An 18,986-nucleotide genomic window follows, 5' to 3' on the forward strand; every position below is an offset into this window, starting at 1 on the left:
GGGGGGGGGGGGCTCTGGCCGCCACGCCCGACTGAAAACCCTTTAGCGCTCCGTTAGCATCTCTCGAGGTACGAATGGGCCTTTCTCAGAGGTGCAATTTCGCCCCAGTGCGTCTCTATTTTTAAAGTCATATATTCTGTCTTTACTTTTATATAATACTTCGATTTTATAAACATCATTTATATTGTTAAATAGCAAAATGGTACAGTGGTAAAGAGAAAACTAGAATAGTATGGAACATGGTGAATTTCTCTGCAGTAGAGGCTGAGGAGCTGGGGTATACAAAAATATTATAGCAATACAACTGGTGGAAGGATGCAATTACAGTATGCCAAGTTTACATAGACATTTTTCATTATAAATAAAAACATAAAATGCTGGAAATCTCAGTGGGTCAGGCAGAACCTGTGGAGAGAAAGACAGAGTTAGCGTTTCAGGTCTCTGAGCAACACCGACTCACTATCTCTAAGCTGCCCTGGTCTGCAGTTCTATTTCATCCTTCGCCTCATCCGGTGCTTTAACCAAAACCTTTTCCTTCCTTTCCAGGTGTTATGGATCGTAAACTTCAACAACTCTTGGACACCAACACCCCTCCAGAACCTTCTTCCCCCTACACGTTCCTCTGATCCCATCCCTTCTTCCAATCTCACCCCTGCCGTGTTTTCACTATCCCCACTGACCTTCCCCTCTCTGACCCCGAACGATCAGTCCTCAGCAAAGGCCTGAGCTTCATTCCCATATGCCCTCACCTCAAAATGAATTTAGAGCTCGGCAAGACGCTGAACTCTTTTTCCGCCGCCTTTGCCTCCATGCCCACTTCTTCGGCCAGTAGTCTTCCCTCCCGCACAGCTGACCCTTTCTCCCGTTTTCAGAATTTTCGCTCTACCTGGACTCCTCCCTCTGGCCTCTTACCCTCTCTAGACCTCTTCATTGCAACCTGCCGACGAGACCATTGGCCGTCTCAATTTATCTGCTCCCCTCACTCACTCCAACCTACCCCCTTCTGAACTTGTAGCACTCCGCTCACTCAGATCCAACCCGAACCTTGTCATTAAAGCTGCTGACAAGGGTGGCGCTGTTGTTGTTTGGCGAACCGACCTCCACCTTGCAGAGGCTGATCGCCAACACTGACACCTCCTCCTACCTCCCGCTGGACGATGACCCCACTACTGAACAGCAAGCCATCGTTTCCCAGATCATCATTAACCTCATCTCCTCTGGAGATCTTCCTTCCACAGCCATCAACCTCAGTTCCCCAACCTCGCACAGCCCGCTTCTACCTCCTTCCCAAGATCCACAAACAGGATTGTCCCTGTAGACCCATCGTTTCAGCCTGTTCTTGCCCCACAGATCTCGACTCTATTTTTCTCCTTGCCAAATCTCTTCCCGCCTACATCCGCGACTCCTCCGACACTTTAACAGTTTCCCGGTCCTAACCATCTCCTTTTTACCATGGACGTCCAATCCCATCTCTCACAGGATCGCCTGTGGATGCTCCGCTTTTTCCTCGAGCAGAGGTCCAAACAATCCCCATCCATAATCACTCTCCTCCGCCTGGCTGAACTTGTTCGCACATTGAACAACTTCTCCTTTAACTCCACTCACTTTCTCCAAATTAAATGTGTTGCTATGGGAACCTGCATGGGTCCTAGCTGTCCCTGTCTTTTCGTGGAATATGTGGAACATTTTTTGTTCCACTCCCCTCCCTCACCCCTTTTTCCGGTACATTGATGATTGCAGCAGTGCCGTTTCCTGCTCTCGTCCTGAACTAGAAACTTTTATTCACTTTGCATCCAATTTCCAACCTTCCCTCACCTTCACGTAGTCCATCTCAGACTCTTCCCTTCCCTTCCTCGACTTCTCTGTTTCCATTTCTGGGGCTAGGCTTTCGACCAATATCCACTATATAAGACTACCACAGCTACTTGGACTACACTCCCTCCCACCCCGCATCCTTTAAGGACTGCATTCCGTTCTCCCAGTTTCTCCGTCTCCGTCACATCTGCTCTGAGACACTAGTGTCTCTGACATGTCTTATTTTTTTCCTCAACCGAGGATTCCCTACCGCCGTGGTTAACATGGCCCTCGACCATGTCCGTTCTATTTCCCGCACCGCTGTTCTCACCCCTTCCCCTCCCTCTCAGAACCACACAGGGTTCCCCTTGTCCTCACCTTTCACCCCACCAGCCTCCACGTTCAATGGATCATCCTCCGCCATTTCCGCCACCTCCAGCGTGATCCCACCACTAGTTACATCTTCACCTCCCCTCCCGTCTCAGCATTCCGAAGGGACCGCTCCCTCCGTGACACACGGGTCCATTCCACAGTCACCCGCAGCACTCCCTCCCTTTCCCATGGCACCTTCCCGTGCAAACGCAGGAGATGCAACACCTGACATTTTACCTCCTCCCTTCCCACTATCCAGGGCCCCAAATACTCCTTCCAATTGAAACAGCGATTTACTTGTATTTCTTTCAATTTAGTACACTGTATTCGCTGCTCACGATGTGGTCTCCTCTACATTGGGGAGATCAAGCGCAGATTGGGTGACCGCTTTGCGGAACATCTCCATTCAGTCTGTAAGTGTGACCTTGAGCTTCCGGTCGCCTGTCACTTTAATTTTCCACTCTGATATCTCTGTCCTCAGACTCCTGCATTGTTCGAATGAAGCTCAATGGAAGCTCGAGGAACAGCACCTCATCTACAAGTAAATCATTTATAATGGGGAACAAAGAAATGGCAGACCAATTGAACAAATACTTTGCTTCTGTCTTCACTAAGGAAGACACAAATAACCTTCCGGAAATACTAGGGGACCGAGGGTCTAGCGAGAAGGAGGAACTGAAGGAAATTCTTATTAGTCAGGAAATTGTGTTAGGGATTGAAGGCCGATAAATCCCCAGAGCCTGATAGTCTGCATCCCGGAGTACTTAAGGAAGTGGCCCTAGAAATAATGGATGCATTGGTGATCATTTTCCAACGATCTATCGACTCTGGATCAGTTCCTATGGACTGGAGGGTAGCTAATGTAACCCCACTTTTTAAAAAAAGAACGGAGAGAGAAAACGGGTAATTATAGACCGGTTAGCCTGACATCAGTAGTGGGGAAAATGTTGGAATCAATTATTAAAGATGAAATAGCAGCACATTTGGAAAGCAGTGACAGGATCGGTCCAAGTCAGCATGGATTTATGAAAGGGAAATTATGCTCGACAAATCTTCCAGAATTTTTTGAGGATGTAACTAGTAGAGTGGACAAAGGAGAACCAATGGATGTGGTGTATTTGGACTTTCAAAAGGCTTTTGATAAGGTACAACACAAGATATTAGTGTGCAAAATTAAAGCACATGGTATTGGGGGTAATGTACTGACGTGGATAGAGAACTGGTTGGCAGACAGGAAGCAGAGAGTCGGGATAAACGGGTCCTTTTCAGAATGGCAGGCAGTAACTAGTGGGGTGCCGCAAGGCTCAGTGCTGGGACCCCAGTTATTTACAACATACATTATTGATTTAGATGAAGGAATTGAGTGTAATATCTCCAAGTTTGCAGATGACACGAAGCTGGGTGGCGGTGCGAGCTGTGAGGAGGACGCCAAGAAGCGGCAGGGTGACTTGGACAGATTAGGTGAGTGGGCAAATGCATGGCAGATGCAGTATAATGTGGATAAATGTGAGGTTATCCACTTTGGGGACAAAAGCACGGAGGCAGATTATCTGAATGGTGACAGATTAGGAAAAGGGGAGGTGCAACGAGACCTCGGTGCCATGGTACATCGGTCATTGAAAGTTGGCATGCAGGTACAGCAGGCAGTGAAGAAGGTAAATAATATGTTGGCCTTCATAGTTAGGGGATTTGAGTATAGGAGCAGGGAGGTCTTACTGCAGTTGTACAGGGCCTTGGTGAGGCCTCATCTGGAATATTGTGTTCAGTTTTGGTCTCCTAATCTGAGGAAGGACATTCTTGCTATTGAGGGAGTGCAGTGAAGGTGCACCAGAATGATTCCTGGGATGGCAGGACTGACATATGAGGAGACTGGATCGACTGGGCCTGTATTCACTGGAGTTTAGAAGGTTGAGAAGGGATCTCATAGAAACATATAAAATTCTGACAGGACTGGACAGGTTAGATGCAGGAAGAATATTCCTGATGTTGGAGAAGTCCAGAACCAGGGGACACAGTCTAAGGATAAGGGGTAAGCCATTTAGGACTGAGATGAGGAGAAACTTCTTCACTCAGAGAGTTGTTAGTTAACCTGTGGAATTCCCTACTGCAGAGTTGTTGATGCCAGTTCATTGGATATATTCAAGAAGGAGTTAGATATGGCCCTTTAGGCTAAAGGGATCTAGGGGTATGGAGAGAAAGCAGGAAAGGGGTACTGAAGTGAATGATCAGCCATGATCTTATTGAATGATGGTGCAGGCTCGAAGGGCCGAATGGCCTACTCCTGCACCTACTTTCTATGTTTCTATGTTTCATTTAGGCACTTTACAGCCTTCTGAACTCAACATCGAGTTCAATAATTTCAGAGCATAACCCCCGCCCTCACCGAGCTCTTTTTTTCTCTTTTTCTCCAATGGCAGCTGGTCATTATTGCGCCATTCACACACTATCTAGATTAACCCTTCTCTAATTCCGGCCATTACCATTTCAATTCGGCCCATCATCCCTTCGGTCTCTCTAATGTCTCCTGCCTTCCACCCTATCACAGACCTTCCCTTTTGATTTTTCTTCCCCTCCCCCTTTCAGTGCTTATTAAGAATATGTTCTTTTCAAACATTCACCAGTTCTGATGAAGGGTTATCGGCCGGAAACGTTAACTTTGTTTTTCTCTCCACAGATGCTGCCTGACCCGTTGAGATTTCCAGCAATTTCTGTTTTTATTTTAGATTCCAGCATCCGCAGTTTTTTATTCTAAATGTTGATATAGTAATTTATAATTGTAAATGTTGACACAAATATGACAAAAACATAACAAAAAATAAGAGTTTGTAGACAGGAAGTGCATGCAGATGCAAGATCTTTAATATACCCTGTATTACTAATCAATCTCCCATCACATTGCACATGGGTAGTCAAGACCAAGTATAATCTTCTAATGAAGAGGAGCTAGAATGCAGTGAATAATTGAACCAGACTGTGCAAATGTAATTCAGTCCCCATTTTAAAGTCAGATATTCTGTCCTTATTTTTACATTATTTATAGCTAAATAGCAAAACTTATGGAAGTTGAGTTGTTCAGAACATAGGGGTTTCTCTGCAGTACAGGCTAAGGAGCCGGGTGCTACAGCATATCCACTGGTAGGAGGGTTTGGAGGGTATAAATACAATGCAACAGGTTTACATAGACAATTTCTATTATAAAAAGGTGGCTGTGGAAATTTATAATAGAAAAAAGTTGACACAAAAATGTGACAAAAACTTGACAACAGGAAGCAAGGTTTTGTATACAGTAAATGTTCATAGATGCAAGATTGTTGACCTATTATAGATGTAGATTTAAATATATTGATTGTACCTGATGTGTGCTCGAACCTTAAACCCTCTGAAACAGCTCTGGATTTTCACAGCAGCCCAATGTTCTCTTAGTCGGTTTTCTTCTGTAATCCTAAAATATTTTTATTTGGTTACAGATACGATAGAGTAGGCTGAAAGAACCAAACTGCCTTTCTTATAAAAGATTAGGAGACAAGTTTGGTTAAAAAAACCTCCCATAACAACTAAGAACACAACTATATTTAAAGCTAACCATATTTTTTAAACACAATGCAGATGGGTTTTAGATTTACTCAGCTGCACCTTTAATCATATAAAAGGGCAGAATTTTGATGCTCCTAATGCTGTCTGTGACAAAAATCAGCAGAGCTTCCTCCTCCATCTGGTTGAGGGCTTGAAGGGAGGCTGCCCCTCCGCGTGTTAGTCCTCACCCAGCTGTTGTGTGCCAGTTTGTTCTGCAGAAAGAGTTGGAGTGGGTTAATGTGTAGTTCTTGTAAAGGGTTATGTGCATGTGTGACGTAGCTTTATATATTGTGCATGCTGATAAGGAAAAGCAGTACGTTGGGAACAGCATATGAAGATGGCAATGTGCCAAAAAGTGGCTCCAGTGTGAAATGAGATTGAAGTGAGGAGAAGCATGTGGAACAGGAGAGGGAAGTGTTTGCAGTGTCTCAGCTTCTTCTTAGGCAGTCCCCCAGAGTCAAGGATGACTTGCTTCCAAACTAACATGAGTTCTAAGGTGGCTAATGAGTCCAATGTGGGATCTACAACTCTTTTGGTTGTAATCAAATTGACCAATTAATCAAGTGCCCCCTGATTAAAGGGGGGGACACTCCAAACATTTTTCAAGTGCCCTTTTTTTGTTGTTTTTTTGTGGGATCTACAGACTCAGTCACAGGTGGGGCAGGTGGTGGTTGAAGGGATAAGTGGGTGGGGTGCTTGATTTGTTGTGCGCTCCTTCTGCTGTTTGTACTTGACTACTGCGTGCTCCAGATGAAGAGACTTAAAGTGTTCGACGCCTTCCAGAATGCTTCTTCTCCACTTTGAGTGGTCATGAGCCAGGGATTCCCAAGAGTCGGTGGGGATGTTACATTTTTTCAGGGAGGCTTTGAGGCTGTCCTTGAAGCGTTTTCTCTGCCCTCCTGGGGCTCGCTTGCCGTGACAGAGTGGGAATGTTTTTGGAATCTTATATCGGGCATGTGGACTACGTGGCCCGCCCTTCGGATCTGATTGAGTGCGGTCAATGCTTCAATGCTGGGGATGTTGGCCTGAGAGAGAACACTGACATCGGTACGCCTATCCTGCCAATGGATTTGCAGAATTTTGCGGAGGCAACATTGGTGGTACTTCTCCAGTGCTTTGACGTGCCTACTTTACATTGTCTATGTCTCTGAAGCATAAAAGAGGGCGGGAATCACTACTGCTCTGTAGACCATGAGCTTGGTGCCGGGATTGAGATCTTAGTCTTCAAACGCTCTTTTCTTCAGGCGACCGAAGGTTGCACCGACACACTGAAGGCGGTGTTGGGTTTCATCATCGATGGGAGCCTCCTGTCAGCGAGGGCAGACAAGGTATGGAAAGTGGTTCATCCTATGCAAGGTCTTATTGTGGATCTTGATAATTAGGGGGCAGTACCGTGAGGGGGGACGGGGGGCAGGTTGATGGACAACTTTTGTCTTACGGATGTTTAATGCAAGGCCCAGACTCTCGTATGCTTCAGTGAAGGTGTGAACGATGGTTTGGAGTTTGGGTCTGAGTGTGCGCAAATGCAAGCGTCATCTGCATACTATAATTCAATGACAAAGGTTGGGACAACCTTGGTGCTCGACTGGAGACGATGCAGGTTGGAGCAGGGGAGGTAAGTGTTTGGCGTGCAGGGAGGTAGGGAGTCCTGTGGCCAGGTCTCATGTAAAATAAAGATAACAAGACATCACTCGCAACCTTATTTTCTGGTAAGGTTGTTGAACTTCTTGTGGCTCTGAACCAATGTCCTGGGGATAATGCTTCTTGCATTTGCGTTCTCTACCACCTCCCTCCAAGACTGCTACAGCGTTTGCCTGAGCACGCTCCTGCTATCAGAGAGCAAGCGGACCTATTTCTGGGCCCTCAACTGCTCCACAAAAATATCTCCGACAGCATCACTAAATCTTGGAGCTGTAACATGAAACACTCACACCCCAAATTGCATAATCATGGGAATAATTTTAATAGAGTTAAATGAAGCTTGTTTTAAGAGGTGCAACTCCACTTTAAATAGGTGTTGAAAATCCCACCTACCAAATCGGCAAGCTGCCAATGATCACAGATTCAAATGAGACCCAACCATAAAAATGGTTCAAACCTCTCGCTGATAACACCGAGCAGGAGGTCTGATCGCCCTGCCTGCCACCCACACCATTTCTACTGAAACTTTGGGGGCAAAGTGCCCCTGTTGTGGGCCTCCTGTTAGCGTCTCCGGGGCGGGGGAGGGGGAGGTGCTACCAGCTGGCGCGAAATTGCACGGAAGTTAGCGGAGGCTCTAACACGGTAGCGCCACACCCCGCTTGTAGCAACCCAGGCCGCGCAACCGCCAATGACGTCATCGCTGTGCATGGCGACCTCTTAGCGCCCCGCGGCAACCCCTTTCCATCCCACGGCGGAAATTGACCAGCACCCGTGAGGCTTCCACGAGCCGTGTCAGCGGCAGCCTCTCGGGTCGCAAACTAGGTGGACCTCCACTCCTGGGGAGGAAGTTAAATGGGGCTGCGCAGCACCACATGACGCAATTTTGTCGTTCTGGCCGACTCACTGGTTGGACCGTCTTGCTGCTCCATAGCGTTGTCTGGGCTGCCATTGTGCAGCCTGGCACCGTTGCAGCCGCCTTGATGGCCATCAGAGGCCCTGCAGTGTGCGCAGCGGCCCTCCCCTTTAATGGAAGAGGAAGGGCATTGAAACATGTCAACGCGACGTGGAGAAGCCGCACAGCGCTGCCGATCCCGCCCAGGTAGCACCATGGATACCACCCCAACAGGAAGTGGAGCGCCGACAATGCGCTCCACTTCTGGTGAGGGGCAGTAACCCCAATTTCACAGCTGGGGTGGGACCTCCGTGCTGGGCGCAGGAAGTCCCTCCCCGACTGGGCTACGGCCACCAAACGGGGCGCTGGGGAATTTCTCCCCCTATCTGGGCCAATATCTCTTGCCTGGAATTTTCTCAAAAGATACATTTGCAAGACAGTTATAGCAGAAGAAAGCTCTCCAATAGTATTAGCCAATAAGCAGCTTTAGTTAATTAGAAAAAGTAACAAAAAAATGTTGAACATTCAACAGATCAGGCACAATCTGTGAAGAGAACAAACGGGATAGCATTTTCAAATGTGCAAACTCTTCAATTCTGATGATAATTTCACACACTCAAAATAGTAACCTATTTGTTCTCATCATAGAAGCTGCCTGACCTGCTGAATATTTCCATAATTTTCTGTTTTTGTTTCAGATTTCCACCATCTGCAGTACTTTTGTTCAGAAAAGTAAAAGTTCCAAGCTTACTGCCAGTCTGTGTTGAGGTGACTGTTCTCAGCTGGGGTAGAAGTAGGAATGCTACAAATGGCCTCAGTGCTCTGGCTTCAGCCAGGGTTTATTGCCTGATCGCTAGCCAACAACCACTTTTGGAAGTGCACATGAGTGAATGGAATGAAGTTCAATTCGAAGGCTATTAAAGGTTCAACTGTGTAAGACAGCAAAGCTTCTATCACTATTTGAGAAAGATAGAGACTAAAACTTTATGATTGATGGAAGCAGGACTGCAAATAAAGGGGGTGAAATCAGTTAAGAAAGAGAGATCAAATAAATCAGATGTGAATACAATAAGTATGAACTTTTACTTTCAAAGCTTGGTAGAATAAAGAAAATATTGCAACTTTGTTACAACCATACAACCAGAAAATAAGCCAGTACATAACAATTTAAATTCATAATGAAGATACTAATTATGGCATTATCCATGGCTCAATGGGTAGCGCCCTCGCCTCTGAGTCAGAAGGTTGTGACTCGGACTCTGAGTCAGAAGTCCAAGTCCTACTCCAGAGATCTGAGCACAGAAATCTAGGCTGATACTCCAGTGCAATACTGCACTGTCGGAAGTACTATCTTTCGAATGAGTCGTTAAACTGAGGCATCGGTTGCTCTCTCAGGTGGGTGTAAAAGATCCCATAGCACTATTTTGAAGAAGAGCAGGGGAGTTATCTTTGGTGTGTTGGCCAATATTTATCTCTCAATCAACATCACTAAAACAGATTATGTGGTCATTATCACATTGTTGTTTGTGAGAGCTTGCTGTGTGCATATTGGCTACTACATTTCCTACATTTCACTAGTGACTATACATCAAAATTACTTCATTGGCTAATGCGCTTTGGGACACCTTGAGGTTGTGAAAGGCACTATATAAATGCAAGTCTTTCTTTTACTATTCTGATAAAAATCTATGTCTAGCAGTCAGCAGTACAAGCTGCTAGAATTAGAACTTAAATTTATCATTTATGGTCAGATCATCCTCATGCTGTCACCTTCTCGTATTCTGGGATGGTGATATCCTGAAAAGACTCGATTCCCCCACTCCAGTTTCATATTTCACACAGGAGTACCCATTATGTGCAACATACAAAAGGTATGTTTTGGATTATTCTAATCAAAACATTTAAAATCGATAAATCTTTTTTTAAAGTTCAAACTACATCAGTGAGTCTGTCCTACAGCCGGACACTGCTATTATATTTATATACGGTTGTCACTCAACTTTTCTATATGTTTTTCACCACTTTTGAAACTAATTCGGCCCAGGAGCGAAGATGATGTAATTATCACTAATCCTCTAACAGTACTGAAGGAGCTTCTTCCGCTCTTCCTCAAACCTCATTCTTTCAGTTTAACTTCGGCCACAGCACCTACCAGTTTTTACAGAAGTATTCCTTAATCAGCTGCTGCGGCTGCTGCATCTTCAACAGTGCTAAAGTCGCCATCTTCTTCTTCTTTCAGTTGTCGCGCGTTGCCATGGACACCGGGCGAGCCTGATGCATCGCGACAGAGGTAGGGACCGCTTTACAAACCGCGTCCGCACAAAGGTATCGGCTGCAACAACAACAACAGCACAAAAAAACTTAGTTAGGATACAAATACATATTTGTCTGTTAGACAGTGGCATCGAACGGGAAGGAAGGGACGATGTGAAAAAGAGTTGAGTTTTCTAATGGTTTGAGCCGCCTTCCGGTGCACGGTTGCTTTTTCCGTCCTCCCCTGGCCCGGGCATGGTGGCGCCCGGAGCTTATTAAAGGCGAATATTTGCTAATTGTTTATTACAATAACAATAATAAGAATAATAAGCGGCCTATTAAAACACCGTTTGATGTTCGGCGCGACAAACAAACAAATTCTGCGCAGTACTGGCGGCGGCTGGTGAGTAGGCGGTGCCCAAGCTCCGAGCTGAGCGGCGCGGTGTTTGGCAGCGTTGGTTTCACATGTGTGCACAGTGTGGGAAGTGCTGGCTTGGCAGGGAAGGCCCGGTGGCCGCACTGCCCCACGGCCATTGGCCGCCAGCCGCCAGCCTGGTTTGCCGGTGTTGGTTGTAAATCAGTTCTACCGCACGATCCGGCAGGGGTTTTACTTCAAGCAATATTGCACGTTTCCCTCGCCCCCTCCTCTTCCTACCACATCCCACCACATGAGCAGTGCAGATCGTGGGCCTTATTGTAGTAGTAGTATTATCATTATCATCAGCCGGTGTAGCGGAAACAGACAATTGGCTAAGATCATGCGTAACTGACCTGACAGGGGAGTAACCATGACCCCAAAGTGGTTCTCCCTGGATCAGGAAGGTGGTTCTCCTATGTTTTTTGGAAATAGGAGGTGGGTGGGGTTGCTGACCCATCCACCTCCATGGCACGAACTTGGTATTGCAGTACTTCCAGGAACGGTGCAGTGGCTCTTGGCCTTTTGGCTAAGAGCATTGGCGCAGAGTGATCCTTGATGTGTGCAAGGTGACCTCTGGCGTTTGTGATTTGACAAAGAATTGGAAAGATTGGCTACGAATAATAAATAAATAAATAAATAAAAATCAACATCTGTCATCTGCAACCTCAGAAAGTGGGGGCCAGTTAAACCCTTCCCCGAATGTTTTGTGATTATGGGTCACATCTCAAGATGTGGGAAATTATTTCGAAGAAGCATCATCTATACCTTTTGAGATACAGGAACGTATACACACTATTGACAGAAAACAAGAAGCTGTATGGAGGCCGGAAATAAGGAGTAATTGGTTACATAGCATATGATATACGACACCGAAACATGCATGGTTCTCGAGCATTCTGAAAAATCAAAAATAAATGATTTTCTCATTACACTCATAAGTTGATTGAGGAATAAAACTATTGATTTCATTTGGGGAGCGTAGACTTTGATGATCTTTGCTACTGAATATGCATCAGAATTGTGTTTTGCTTGCCGATGAGGGAGAGATCAAAAATCTTTATTTGGTTAAATTCTGGGTAAGAATGAAAACACATCTTTAATTACTTTGGTAGAAAGTAGGGTCGTAAGAAAAGTTGGATGAGAAGACTATAACATCTCCCTGTAGAAAGTCATCCTTAAGGTTCAATATAGGAAATGCACACTACTAATATAACATTAAATGCTACTTTATAATGTTGAAGTGCGGCCATGTTACTTTCAACACAATATTGTTACTTTAAAACTGGTTGATCTCCAGTGGCTTTGCACACAGTCAAGACCAAATGTAGTCTTCAAGTAAGGCAGGGTTAGAGAATGGGGGATAATTGGTTTAGGACATGTAGATTAATTCAGTCACTATTTTAAAATTATATATTCTGCCCTTATTTTTAGATATTTACATTGTAAATTTCTGTATCCATATTTATAATAGAAACTGCATATGTAAGCTTGTCATGCTGTAATTACACCTTTCTGCTAGTGGTCGTGCTGAGGTGTTATCAGGATATGACCATTCTAGCAAGGCTTCATTTATTGTCCATCCCCTAGCTGACCAGAGATGATGCCAGGTCATAACTGTATGCTTTGCTCAGTCACTTCAGGCGCAGTGAGACTATATACTGTGTACTAGAGTTACAAGTAGGCCAGATCGGATAAGTGTGGTACAATTCCTTCCCTGTACGCCATCAGTGAACCATTTGATCTGGTCGTAGCTTCTATGTTTATTTTATGGGGTGCTAGCCCACAAATTGCTAGTTTCACTGAATTCAGTTGCACAACCTTCCATGGTAGGATTTGAACACAACCTCGAGTTGCTGGTCCAGTACTATAACCACACTTTTCTTATGACCCTACTTTCCACAGAGTACTAATTCAGCTGCCTGATTTGATATGTATTAGAGCCTGAGTTGCACCTTGGCTGCTGGGAAATGTCTCCTGAGAACCAGCTGATAATTTATAGTGTGAATGAAGTTGCTGGCCAGTTTGTGTATTAGGAAGACGTGTCTGAGGGTCTCCAAACCTTAGGAGTAACTTAATTGGTTTTTTGTGCATGCGTGGAAGCCCAGTCCGCATGGTGGCACCTTGGAATTAGGCAATGTACATCAAGGAGTCTGACCATGGATACCGTCTGTCTGGATGGGAATTGTGAAGTATTGCAAGAGAGGTATAACTGGAGTTCAGGCAGTTAAGAGGCATATAGAATGGATCATGCTATTGAAAGCTGCGGGGGGGGGGGGCGATTGTTGGTGCTATTATGAGTAAGCTTTTTTTTCATGTCTAATAAATGTATTTATAGGTATGTATACTGGAACATGCTTGTGTAGATTTTTTTGGTGGAATAAAATTAGGAAGAAAGGTTTTGAATAACAATAATTGGTACTATTATACTTTAGTTATTCATAAATTGGAAAGGAGAAAAGCACAGACTTAAACACTTAACCGATAAGGAAAAAGAACATTTTCTCGTTGTTGGTGTCCGACTTGAGGACCACGACAGATACAACATTTTATCATAAAGAAATATATATGAACAAACCTGCATTTTCATTGAAGCTTGTGAACTGACACATTAAGTACATAAGAAATAGGTACAGGAGTTGACCATACGGCCCTTCGAACTTGTTCCGCCATTCAATAAGATCATGGCTGATCTGATCATGGACTCAGCTCCACTTCCCCGCCTGCTCCCCATAACCCTTTATCCCCTTATCGTTCAAGAAACTGTCTATTTCTGTCTTAAATTTATTCAATGTCCCAGCTTCCACAGCTCTGAGGCAGCAAATTCCACAGATTTACAACCCTCTGAGAGAAGAAATTCCTTCTCATCTCTGTTTTAAATGGGCGGCCCCTTATTCTAAGATCATGCCCTCTAGTTCGAGTCTCCCCCATCAGTGGAAACATCCTCTCTGCATCCACATTGTCAAGCCCCCTCATAATCTTACACATTTCGATACCATCACCTCTCATTCTTCTGAATTCCAATGAGTAGAGGCCCAACCTACTCAACCTTTCCTCATAAGTCAACCCCCTCATCCCGGGAATCAACTTAGTGAACCTTCTCTGAACTGCCTCCAAAGCAAGTATATCTTTCGTAAATATGGAATCCAAAACTGCATGCAGTATTCCAGGTGTGGCCTCACCAATACCTTGTAAAGCTGTAGCAAGACTTCTCTGCTTTTATACTCCATCCCCTTTGTAAGAAAGGCCAAGATATCATTGGCCTTCCTGATCACTTGCTGTACCTGCATACTATTCTTTTGTGTTTCATGCACAAGTACCCCCAGATCCCGCTGTGCAACGGCACTTTGCAATCTTTCTCCATTTAAATAATAACTTGCTCTTTGATTTTTTTTTCTGCCAAAGTGCATGACCTCACAATTTCCAACATTATACTTCATCTGCCAAATTTTTGCCCACTCCCTTAGCCTGTCTAGGTCCTTTTGCAGATTTTTTGTGTCCTCGCACATTGCTTTTCCTCCCATCTTTGTATCGTCAGCAGTCTTGGCTACGTTACACTCAATCCCTTCTTCCAAGTCGTTAATATAGATTGTAAATAGTTGGGGTCCCAGCACTGATCCCTGTGGCACCCCACTAGTTACTGGTTGCCAACCAGAGAATGAACCATTTATCCTGACTCTCTGTTCTCTGTTAGTTAGCCAATCCTCTATCCATGCTAATATATTACCCCCACCCCTGTGAACCTTTGTCTTGGCAGTAACCTTTTATGTGGCACCTTGTCAAATGCCTTCTGGAAGTCCAAATACACCACATCCACTGGTTCCTCTTTATCCAGCCTGTTCGTTGCATCCTCAAAGAACTCCAGCAAATTTGTCAAACATAACTTCCCCTTCATTAATCCATGCTGACTCTGCCTGACCGAATTTTGCTTATCCAAATGTCCTGCTACTGCTTCTTTAATAAAGGACTCCAACATTTTCCCAACCACAGATGTTAGGCTAACTGGTCGATAGTTTCCTGCTTTTTGTCTGCCTCATTTGCAGTTTTCCAATCTGCTGGGACCTCCCCAGAATCCAGGGAATTTTGGTAAATTACAACCAATGCATCCACAATCCCTGCCGCTACTTCTCTTAAGACTCTAGGATGCTAGCCATCAGGTCCAGGGGATTTATCTGCCTTTAGTCCCATTATCTTACTGAGTACCATTGCGATTGTGTTAAGTTCCTCCCCTCCCCCCCCCCCCCCCCCCCCCCCGCCCCCCCATAGTCCCTTGACCATCCACTGTTGGAATATTGTTAGTGTCCTCTACCATTAAGACTGATACAAAATATTTGTTCAGAGTTTCTGCCGTCTCCATGTTCCCCATTACTAGTTCCCTGGTCTCGTCCTCTAAGGGACCAACATTTACTTTAGCCACTCTTTTCCTTTAGAAACTCTTGCTATCTGTTTTTATATTTTGTGCTAGTTTACTTTCATAGTCTATCTTCATTTTCTTAATCATTTTTTTAGTAGTTCTTTGCTGGCTTTTAAAAGCTTCCCAGTCTTCTCTCCTCCCACTAGTTTTGGCCACCTTGCATGCCCTTGTTTTTAATTGGATACCTTCCTTTATTTCTTTAGTTAGCCTCGGATGGCTATCTTTTCTCTTACACCCTTTCCGCCTCACTGGAATATATTTTTCTTGAGAGTTGTGAAATATCTCCTTAAATGTACACCACTGTTCATCAACTGTCCTACACTTTAATCTATTTTCCCAGTCCATTTTACCCAACTCTGCCCTCATACCTTCATAGTCTTCTTTATTTAAGCTTAGTATGCTGGATAGGGATCCAACTTTCTCACCCTCCATCTGAATTTGAAATTCAATCATGCTATGATCACTCATTCTGAGGGGATCCTTTACTAGGCGATTGTTTATTAATCCTGTCTTATTACACAGGACCAGATCTAAGATAGCCTGCCCCCTGGTTAGTTCCGTTACATGCTGCTCAAGGAACCCGTCCCTTATGCACTCTATGAACTCCTCCTCAAGGCTGCCCTGACCAATTTGATTTGTCGAATCAATATGGAGGTTGAAATCACCCATGATTATTGTTGTTCCCTTTTTAAAAGCCCCCACTATTTCCTGGTTTATGCTTCGACCAACGGCGTTGCTACTGTTAGCGGGCCTATATACTACGCCCACCAGTGACTTTTTCCCTTTATTGTTCCTTATCTCCACCCAAACTGTTTCAACACCCTTATAATTTGAGCCAATATAATTTCTTACTATTGCAGTGATTCCATCCTTTATCAATAGAGCTACCCTACCTCCTTTTCCTTTCTGTCTGTCCTTCCGATTGTCAAGTACCCCATAATATTTAATTCCCAGTCCTGGTCACCTTGCAACCATGTCTCTGTATTGGCTATCAGATCATACCCATTTATCTCAATTTGTGCCGTCAACTATTTTGTTACAAATGCTACATGCATTTAGACAAAGTGCCTTTAAGTTTTTTTTTTTACCTTTTTTCCTGCTTGTTTCCTCTCTCCTTCAAACTTACTTTCTTTATTTTTGCTTTCTAATTCCAGCTTTACTCCCCTCCCTACTGAATCTATTTTCAGGTTCTCATCCCCTGCCAAGCTAGTTTAAACCCTCCCCAACAGCACTAGCAAACCTCCCCACGAGGATATTGGTCCCGGCTCTGTTGAGATGCAACCCGTCCGGCTTGTACAGGTCCCACCTCCCCCAGAAGCGGTCCCAATGCCTCAGGAAACTAAAGCCCTCCCGCCTGCACCATCTCTCCAGCCACGTATTTATCTGCTCTGTCCTCCTATTTCTGTACTCACTAGCTCGTGGCACTGGGACTAATCTGGAGATTACTACTTTTTGAGGTCCTGCTTTATAATCTCTCTCCTAGCTCCCTAAACTCTACCTGCAGGACTTCATCCCCCTTCCTACCTATGTATTTTGTACCGATGTGGAGCACGACCTCTGGCTGTTCACCCTCTTCCCCCCAGAATGCCCTGCAGCCACTCAGTGACATCCTTGACCCTGGCACCAGGGAGGCAACATACCATCCTGGAGTCACGTCTGCGGCCGCAGAAACGCCTGTCTGCTCCCCTGACTAGTGAATCCCCTACCACTATAGCTCTTCCATTCTTTTTCCTCCCCCCGCCCCAGTGCAGCTGAGCCACCTGTGGTGCCGTGGACGTGGCTGCACTCCCCAGAGCCACCATCACCCCCACTGGTACTCAGAACAGAGTACCGATTGGAGAGCGAGATGGACTCAGAGGACTCCTGCATTACCTCCTCTTCTCTTCTGTCTGGTGGTCACCCACTCCCTCTCTGCCTGCACACTCTTAAGCTGTGGGGTGACTGCCTCTAGAAACGTGCTATCCACGTTGCTCCCAGTCTCGCGGATGCACCGTAGTGACCCCAGCTGCCGCTCAAGCTCCAAAACACGGAGGTCGAGTTGGTGCAGCCGGAGACACCTCCTGCACACGTGGTCGCCCCGGCTGCGCGAAGCACCCGGGACTTCCCACATGCCACAGGATGTGCAATCCACAGGACTGATCTGCCCTGCCATCCCGCTAGTTACACTCGCAACTATCAACAAAAATAAACTCTTAACCTTAGCACAACACACCCAGCTGCTAATCAGCAAACAACGAATTTAATTCACTGGCACTCCTTAGATAATAAAAATCAAATATGTTTACTTGCAGATCCTACTTGCAACAATGCTACAGGTTTCCAACAGAAAAGAAAAAGAAAAATACTCACCAATCCACCAGCCAATCACTTACCCGCTTGGCTGTGACGTCACACTTCGATTTCCATTTTTTTAAACTTTTGACTCTGCACCAGCTGGCTTCTCCCGAACTCCGCGCACTTTTATCTGGGCCTCGATCTCACTGAATTCATATCAGGTGTAATGATTAGTGTGCTTGTGGCTGAACGGCTGCAGAACACAGTGAATAATACTTGGGAGTGACAATGAGGCATTAATGTTATCAAGGGTTCATTCCCTTATTTTTAATATATCTTTTGAAGTTCAGAGGGGGAAAGTTTTGTTGTATGCTTCCTTGTTTTGTGAATTGAATAGGAAATTGCTGGCAAAATTGAAAAGAGTAGGAGAAAAATGAGGGTAATCATGAATAGCTGACATTGCCACACAAGTCCCAGGCAATGACCATCTCCAACAAGAGAGAGCCTAAAAACTTTCTCTTGCCATTCAATGGCATTACCATTGTCTAATCCCCCACCATCAACATCCTGGCAGGGTCACCATGACCAGAAACTTAACTGGACTATGAATACTGTGGCTACAAAAGCAGGTCAGAGGCTGGGTATTCTGCAGCAAGTGTCTCACCTCCTGACTTGCCAAAGTCTTTCCACCACCGACAAGGTATAAGTCAGAAGTGTGATGGAATACTCTCCACTTGCAGCTCCAATAGCACTCGAAGTTCAACATCATACAGGACAAAGCAGCCCGCTTGATCAGCACCCCGTCCACCACCTTAAACATTTACTCCCTCCATCACCAACATACGGTAGCTGCAATGTGTACTATCTACAAGGCTTCTTTGATCGCACCTCCTAAACCCATGACCTCTACCCCCTGACAAGGGCAGCAGGCGCATGGGAACACCATCACCTGACTTGGAAATATATCGCTGTTTCTTCACCGTCGCTGGGTCAAAATCCTGGAACTCCCTCCCTAATAGCACTGTGGGAGTACCTTCACTTTAAGGACTGCAGCAATTTAAGAAAGTGGCTCACCACCACCTTCTCGAGGGCAATTAGGGATGGGCATTAAATGATGGCTTTGCCAGTACCACCCACATCCCATGAATGAAAAAATTAAGTTAGGCTTTTAACAGACGAGATTGTAGAAGGAAGGAAGAGTTTCAGTTTTGAAGCCCTGGAAAATAATTTTTCTTTTCATCATTCACTCTAAGTGATACCTGACATTCACTTCTAAGTGATACCTGACATTCATTGGAAAGGGGAGATTTGTCACTATCTCACTTTCTCCTGACTATCCCCTCCCTGCCTGCTCTCTC

The 18,986-nt window shown here is 45.1% G+C and overlaps 2 protein-coding genes across 4 annotated transcripts in view; one reads left to right on the forward strand and one right to left on the reverse strand.

Moving 5' to 3' along the window:
* Nucleotides 1–10,664, reverse strand: part of spata17 (spermatogenesis associated 17) — a 516,063-nt gene extending 505,399 nt beyond the window's left edge. The window contains exons 1-2 of the mRNA XM_070889444.1: nucleotides 10,425–10,664; nucleotides 5,519–5,608 (exon numbers count right to left, since the gene is read on the reverse strand). Of these exons, the coding sequence (XP_070745545.1) occupies nucleotides 5,519–5,608; nucleotides 10,425–10,495 (161 nt within the window). The 5' untranslated portion in view covers nucleotides 10,496–10,664. The remainder of the gene's footprint in view (nucleotides 1–5,518; nucleotides 5,609–10,424) is intronic.
* Nucleotides 10,665–10,771: 107 nt separating this feature from the next.
* The window catches only part of gpatch2 (G patch domain containing 2), a 360,444-nt gene continuing 352,229 nt past the window's right edge, over nucleotides 10,772–18,986 (forward strand). For all 3 annotated transcript variants that reach the window (XM_070889440.1, XM_070889441.1, XM_070889443.1), the window contains exon 1: nucleotides 10,772–10,928. In XM_070889440.1, coding sequence (XP_070745541.1) covers nucleotides 10,879–10,928 — 50 coding nt within the window. In that variant the 5' untranslated portion in view covers nucleotides 10,772–10,878. The remainder of the gene's footprint in view (nucleotides 10,929–18,986) is intronic.

Source organism: Pristiophorus japonicus, chromosome 9 (assembly GCF_044704955.1).
Source record: "Pristiophorus japonicus isolate sPriJap1 chromosome 9, sPriJap1.hap1, whole genome shotgun sequence".
Classification (NCBI taxonomy): Eukaryota; Metazoa; Chordata; class Chondrichthyes; family Pristiophoridae; genus Pristiophorus; species Pristiophorus japonicus.